Below are 7,505 nucleotides of genomic sequence, written 5' to 3'. Positions count from 1 at the left end.
ATGCTGCTGCGCCTGCTGCTGGCCTGGGCGGCCGCGGTGCCTACGCTGGGCCAGGCCCCCTGGGCCGCCGAGCCCCGCGCTGCCTGCGGCCCCGGCAGCTGTTACGCGCTCTTCCCGCGGCGCCGCACCTTCCTGGAGGCCTGGCGGGCCTGCCGTGAGCTGGGGGGCGACCTGGCCACGCCGCGGACCCCCGAGGAGGCCCGGCGCGTGGACAGCCTGGTGGGCCCCGGCCCGGCCAGCCGGCTGCTGTGGATCGGGCTGCAGCGGCAGGCCCGGCACTGCCAGCCTCAGCGCCCACTGCGGGGCTTCACGTGGACCACAGGGGACCAGGACACGGCCTTCACCAACTGGGCCCAGCCCGCCACGGGTGGGCCCTGCCCGGCCCAGCGCTGTGCGGCCCTTGAGGCGAGTGGCGAGCATCGCTGGCTCGAGGGCTCGTGCACGCTGGCCGTCGATGGCTACCTGTGCCAGTTTGGCTTCGAGGGCTCCTGCCCAGCGCTGCCCGATGAGGCAGGCCAGGCCGGCCCCGCCGTCTACACCACGCCCTTCCACCTGGTCTCTGCAGAGTTTCAGTGGCTGCCCTTCGGCTCTGTGGCTGCCGTGCCGTGCCAGGCTGGCAGAGAAGCCTCTCTGCTCTGCGTGAAGCAGCCTGACGGTGGCGTGGGCTGGTCGCGGACTGGGCCCTTGTGTCCCGGTACTGGCTGCGGCCCGGACAACGGGGGCTGTGAACACGAGTGCGTGGAGGAGGCAGACGGTCGGGTGTCCTGTCGCTGCACCGAGGGCTTCCGGCTGGCAGTGGACGGGCGCAGCTGCGAGGACCCCTGTGCCCATGCCCTGTGTGAGCAGCAGTGTGAGCCTGGAGGGCCACAGGGCTACAGCTGCCACTGTCGCCTGGGTTTCCGGCCAGCCGAGGATGAGCCGCACCGCTGCGTGGACACAGATGAATGCCAGATTGCCGGCGTGTGCCAGCAGATGTGCGTCAACTACGTTGGTGGCTTTGAGTGCTACTGCAGCGAGGGCCACGAGCTGGAGGCTGATGGCATCAGCTGCAGCCCCGCTGGGGCCATGGGCGCCCGGGCTTCCCAGGACCTTGGGGACGAGTTACTGGATGATGGGGAGGATGAAGAGGATGAAGATGAAGCCTGGGAGGTCTTCGATGGTGGCTGGACAGAGATGCCTGGGATCCCGTGGATGGAGGCCACGCAGTCACCTGACTTTGGCCTGGCCTATAGACCTAGCTTCCCAGAGGACAGAGAGTCACGGATGCCCTACCTGGACCCCACCTGGCCACCCCCGCTTAGTGCCCCTAGGGTCCCCTACCACTCCTCAGTGCTCTCTGTCACCCGGCCTGTGGTGGTCTCTGCCACACGCCCCCCACTGCCTTCTGCCCACCAACCCCCTATTGTCTCTGCCACGCGTCCACCCCTAACCCCTGCCCCTCAGCCCCCCGTGATCCCTGCAGTACAGCCAGCTTTGCCCTCTGACCACCAGTTCCCCAAGATCTCAGCCAACTCTCCAGATCTGCCTTCTGCCCACCGACCCCCCGTTATCTCTGCCACACACCCAGGACCGACCCCTGCCCACCGGCCCCCAAGTATCTCAGCCAAATATCCTGAACTGTTCCCCGCTCACCAGTCCCCCATGTTTCCAGATACCCAGAACGCCACTCATTTGCCTCGAATCCCAGCTAACCACGCCCCTCTGGTCACCACCTCCAGCGCCCATCAAACCCCTGTGACCCCAGATATCCCGGTCCTCAAAGCCCAGGCCACCCACCATCCCATTACTTCCACTGTCCAATCTTCTCTGATCACTACCTCCAGGCCCCCTGTGTCGCCTGCCCATCAAGTCCCCGTGCCTGCTGCCACCCAACCCCCAGCCTTCCACACTCCCCTGCCCCCAGAGAGCCCCACTAAACAGACCTTACTCACTAGCCCGACACACTCCCATTCCAAAGCCCGACAAGTCCCAAGGGAAGGTACCCCTGACCCCAACCTGGCCCCGTGGCTGCCCTCGGCAGTCCCCACAGCCCTGGGGGAGGCCAGTCCAGCAGGCCGCAGCCGCAGGGATGATCGGTGGCTGCTGGTGGCACTCCTAGTGCCAACATGCGTCTTCTTGGTGGTCCTACTTGCACTGGGCATCGTGTACTGTACCCGCTGTGGCCCCCACGCGCCCAATAAGCGCGTGACCGACTGCTATCGCTGGGTCACCCACGCCGGGAGCAAGGGCTCAACGGAACCCGTGCCCCACCGGGGCAGCCTCACAGGGGTGCAGACCTGCAGAACCAGCGTGTGATGGGGCGCAGCCCCCGCTCTGTGGGGTGGGGGAAGGGCCATGCGTTGGACACATGGGCCAGGCTGCACCAGGGACCCACGGGGGCTGCCCAGCTGGACAGAAGGCTTCCTGGTCCCCCGGGCCCAGCCAGGCTCCTCTCTCAGTCAACCGCTAGACCTGACTCTTGGGAGCTCTGTTTCCTGGCCCAGCACTCACGACGGAGGAGATGCCGAGGCCCCCCAGGACCTCAGGGGGTGGGTTCTGGGGTCTTCTCCAATAAACGTGGTGCCAACCTCACCCAAAGCTCCTGACCCCCATTGGTGCCTGAGGGGAGGGTCTGGGAGGACTCAGAAAAAAAGAGGGGATCTTCCTTCAGCTTTTTTGGGCTCCCCAGGAAATAAGGTAAGACTCCTCAAGGCAGGGTATGCTTTAGAGATTCTCAGGGAAACAGGAGCCCAGAGAGGGCAGAACTTTGCCCAAGGTCACACAGAGAGCCTAGGAGTGGGAGGTTCGGCATGAAGAGAATTTCATATTGGTTCCTCTTTTTACCATAACTCTTAGAAGGTGGGACTGAATCTGGAATGAGGGCTTCTGCTGAACTGGAGCCAAACTGGGGTTTAGGGGGTCAAAGGCAAGTTCTAGGCCTGGTGATTCTGGGGAGTGAAGGCGGTCTAGAGAGTCAGCTCTGGTACTTCCCTTCCCCTCCTCAAAGGCCGCCCAGAAGTTGGTGTCTGGGGCTCAGGCGGCTTGAGTCAAGGGTGCTGTCACCCCCCTGGGTTGTAGGCGATGGGAGGCACTCCTCTCTGCTCTGGGGAGGCGGTGGGAGTAAGAGCCTAGAAGCTGGGCTGCGGAGAGCCAGGAGCCCAGGAGCGAGATCCCACACGCAGCTCCCTGGGCAGCCTCCTGAGCAAGGCCTTCCCATCTTGGGCCACACTGTGCCCTTCTCTGTGTGGATGGTGCTGGGAGAGGGAGAACAGCAGACCGAGCAAGGCTCAGGCTGCTCCAGGCTGAGATGTGCCATGAACGGGAGGAGGGGATGGTAAAAAAAAATCACAGCCTGTGGGGACCCAGCAACCTCCCTCATCCTGGGCTCATTGCCTTGGGGGGACCAAGGAGGGGGAGGCGTGGCAGGGGGAGGGGGAGGGGGAGGCGTGGGTTCCCACCACCTCTGTGATTTTTCAGTTGCAGCTTCTAAGGGACCTCTAATTAGGATGGAGCAGAACCACCACGACCACCCGGGCAGGCGAGGAGGGGTGACCCAGATCCCCCTTTCCTATGCAGTGCCCTTTGCCACCCTCTGACCCCAGGGGCTGGGCCTGGGCTAGAAGGCTGAGCTGGGCCCCAAGGGACCAGGAGAGGAGGGGCGGGAGTTGGGGACGAATAGAGGCGCGGGGTGGGGGGCGGCACGGAGGGGGCGGAGGGAACGCTACGCACCGCCCCCCCTCCGCTCTCACGTTCCCCTAACTCAAACCAGACGCCCCCGACAGATCCAGCCCAAGCTTTTAACGTTGGAGGCGCCGCCGGAGAGGTTCACTGGATGGGAGTGGGGGTCGCGAGGTGGTCCAAAGGCCTAGGTCTGAGAAGAAGGTGGGGGGCGCAGACTGGGGGTTGACAAAGCCTGCTAGGACGGGAAGAACTAGAGCTCCCTCCTGTGACCCTGGGCAGGAGATCCACAGCGCCCCGAGGGCAGGAAGGAGTTAAAAGCACTGCTGTCGGAGGGCGGGGATGGGAGTGGGGAAGGGGGCCCAGAGCCGGCTCTTTGTCATCCTGTAATGAGCACCAGATGCGGAGCTGCGTGCGGCCCTAAACAGACAGCCTCCCAGGGCAGAGCCCCCACTAGCGCCGAAATGGAGCTCCGCCCAGACCCAGAGCTGCGTTTGAGGCTCCGCCCACTGATTCAGGCCCCGCCTCCTCCAGGCGCGACCCGGGCCTGCACTATCAGCTTGGCTTCTCGGAGCTACGAGCCACGCCCACCCACTGCTGTCTGGCGTCCCCTCGGGAACTCTCCAGAGGCAACGCCCACCAAGGCCACAAGCCTCGCCCCCTGCCAGCTCAGAGGTTCTCGCCGAGCGATTGCCCCGCCCCTCTGCTCTATCAGCTCCGCCCCGGCCAAGGCAGTACCTAGGCCCCGCCCACCAGGGCCATAGCCCCGCCTCCTAAGCGCAGCTTGCGCTAGGAGACTGGAGGTTATTAGTTGCAGCTTCCAGGAGGTATGAACTCCGCCCAGAGTTTGCACATTCTCCTCACGCAGCTCCGCCCTTTGCAGAGCTGGGGACTAGGTCCACGAGTGTAGGGAATCCCGCAGAGACATGAACTCTGTCCGGTAGAGATGCAAACTCCGCCCTCCAGGGGTTCACCGCGTTCCATTCTAGCGTCTCTTCAGGCTACACACCCAGCTACAAGCCACGCCCCCCCCAGCATCCAACATCGTAGGGTCGGGACCCCAGCCCGGCCTCACCAAGGGAAGAGCTCCGCCCACGTATGGCTAACACACTTTCGCTTCTTACTGAGGTAATGGCCCACCTACACAGAGCCCCAGGGCCCTCCCACTACGAATGCCCAGAAGCCCCGCCCTTGATGGTCCCTTAAGTCCCGCCCACCCAGAGCGCTGCTCTCTGGGGCTTTGAGCACAGGCATCAACCACGCAGAGAAAGTAACCCAACCTCTCCTCTCAGGCTCCGCCTCCTGTTAATGTATAGCCCCACCCACCCTAGGCCTCACCTTCTCAGGACGGAAGCCACGCCCGCTCCGGACCTGGGACCCTCGAAGTCCTCACTGCCTCTGGGTATGCTCAGACTACTGGGTCCGAACCCTATTGACCAGGATGCCCCTTGGACCCGACCCGGGCGCCCACTCTCCTTCCCTGCCCCCGGTTTCCGTTCGTCTAGATCGCGGGTTCTTTGGAGGGAGCTCCAAGACGGTATCAAGAGTCCGGCGGACGGTGTCCACGAATGGGCCTTTGGCGCCACCTACCTTCGGTGGCTTGAAGCCACCAGAAAGCCTCAATCCGGCCTCTCCCAGAGCACACTAGTGTTCAATGAATAGTTGCTTAATTTATTAAATGTTTATTACTGTAATATCTGCCGAGTTCCCCCGGCAAAATGGCAGATCTGCTCGCAGGTGCCCTCCGTCGTATTTGGAAGACCCCAAGACGGCTTCACATTGGTCCTCAAGCTGAGGCTGTCCCTGCCAGTCTTCATAGCAGCTGGTGGGACTCTTGCTGTTCTTCCTCTTGAATCCTGTTTCCCAGGGGCGAAAGAACAGCGTCTCACCTGGGGTCAAGAACTGTTAGTGCTGGGCCCTCCCTTCCCCCAACTAGCGCTCGGATGTGTGGACACCTTTCATAGGGGTGTGTGTTTAGCGGGAGGGAGTGGGTTTGGGCTCAGAGGTCCTCAGCTGGGATCTGACAGTCACAGTTTTTGGAGCGGAATTGATCTCAAGGCCGACCTCTATATCAGTGCTCATCCCTACATTTGAAAATATTAGTCTGCTGACTCCTACACTAGACGGGGTTTGGGGGGAGTTCTCCAGGGAGCCCTGGAGGTTCTGGAGTTCAGCGCTAGGAACTCAATAAAATATTCTTCAAACAATATTGGAACAGACCGGGGAGCTATAATTGAGGGGGGTTGGAACTAACACCTACTGAGCTCAACTAGGTGCCAGCACTCCCTGCTTCAGAACCACACCCGGCAAACTCAGGCCTGGGGAGTAGGATGCCTTCCAGAGGGGATTCCACCTCTGGTGTCCTGGCCTCTACAAATGCGAGTGGGGTTTGGTGCCAAATACTAATTAAAAGAATAGTAGATGCTTGCAGCCTTATTATATGCCTAGCCCAATTCTAAGGGCTTTACATTTAAGAATTTTTTAAGAACCATAGCATTTAAAGAACATTTAAAAGGGCTTCCCTGGTGGTGCAGTGGTTAAGAATCCACCTGCCAATGCAGGGGACACGGCTTCGAGCCCTGGTCCAGGAAGATCCCACATGCCGTGGAGCAACTAAGCCCGTGTGCCACAACTACTGAGCCTGCGCTCTAGAGCCCGTGAGCCACAACTACCGGACCCGCGTGCCACAACTACTGAAGCCCACGCACCTAGAGCCCATCTCCACAACAAGAGAAGCCACCGCAGTGAGAAGCCTGCGCACCTCAACAAAGAGTAGCCCCTGCTCGCCGCAACTAGAGAAAGCCCGCATGCAGCAACAAAGACCCAACACAGCCAAAAATAAATAAATAAAATAAGTAAATTTTTAAGAAAAGAACATTTAAGAACCATAACAATCCCCAAGAATTGCCATTTTTACCACAATTTATGAATGAGGAAGCTGAAGGCACTTGCCTGAGTGCCTTGTGTTAAGCCATCTGCCCTACTTGACCAAGTTAGCAAGTAGAGGTTTGAATCCAGGTAGATTCTGTGATCCTCACCCCTAGAGCAGAGCCAGTGCATAATGACCGCCATGTCTCTGATCAGAAAACGCCCATTTCCGAGGGAACTTGCTTTTAGGGGTGAGGCTGCAAGATGTGGGCTCCCAGGCTGATCATGATGTGATTGGGTGTGGGGGGGCAGGTGAAGCCTTCCTCACAGTCAGTTGTTATGGTTTTGGTGAATGATGGTGCTAAGTGAGGCATGGCCTGTGACCTCGTGGGATCCAGACAAGGGGCCCAGACCAGATGCAGCTTTAGGGCCCCTGAGAGTGGCCATGCTTTAGCGTGATTTTGGTGAGTTTGGGGATTTCTTTCCAGGAGACCAACTGGCAGTGGTTAAGACCAGGCACCCTAGGGACTTCCCTGGTGGCACACTGCCAATGCAGGGGACACGGGTTCGAGCCGTGGCCCGGGAAGATCCCACATGCTGCGGAGCAACTGGGCCCGTGCGCCACAACTACTAAAGCCCGCGCGCCTAGAGCCAGAGCTCCACAACAAGAGAAGCCACCGCAATGAGAAGCCCGAGCACCGCAACAAAGAGTAGCCCCAGCTCGCTGTGACTGGAGAAAGTCCGCGCGGCAATGAAGACCCAACGCAGCCAAAAAACAGAAGACCAGGCACCCTGCACCAAACAGCCTTGCTTTGATTCCAGCTCCACTACCTGAGGGTTGGGGACATTAGGCAGGTTCCCTAATCGTTCTTCATTTGAACAATGTGTATACTATAATACCCATGATAGCCACAATAATCTGCTGGAGACGAGAAGGGTCTCTCTATGAGGAGAGGCAGTTTCTTGATGGAAGCCTATGA

At 60.4% G+C, this 7,505-nt stretch overlaps 1 protein-coding gene across 1 annotated transcript; it reads left to right on the top strand.

The window, feature by feature from the left end:
• Positions 1 to 2,523, top strand: CD248 (CD248 molecule; the record flags this gene model as incomplete). The annotated part of the gene is made up of 1 exon (XM_082660527.1): positions 1 to 2,523. The coding sequence occupies one exon, from the start codon at positions 1 to 3 to the stop codon at positions 2,293 to 2,295; it is 2,295 nt and encodes a 764-aa protein (XP_082516653.1). The 3' UTR covers positions 2,296 to 2,523.
• Positions 2,524 to 7,505: the final 4,982 nt, after the last annotated feature.

The sequence above is a fragment of the Grampus griseus genome (assembly GCF_964374135.1).
Source record: "Grampus griseus genome assembly, chromosome: 8".
In the NCBI taxonomy this organism is placed as follows: Eukaryota; Metazoa; Chordata; class Mammalia; order Artiodactyla; family Delphinidae; genus Grampus; species Grampus griseus.
Note: the sequence above shows the minus strand (reverse complement) of the source record. Positions and strands in the feature narration are given on the sequence as shown.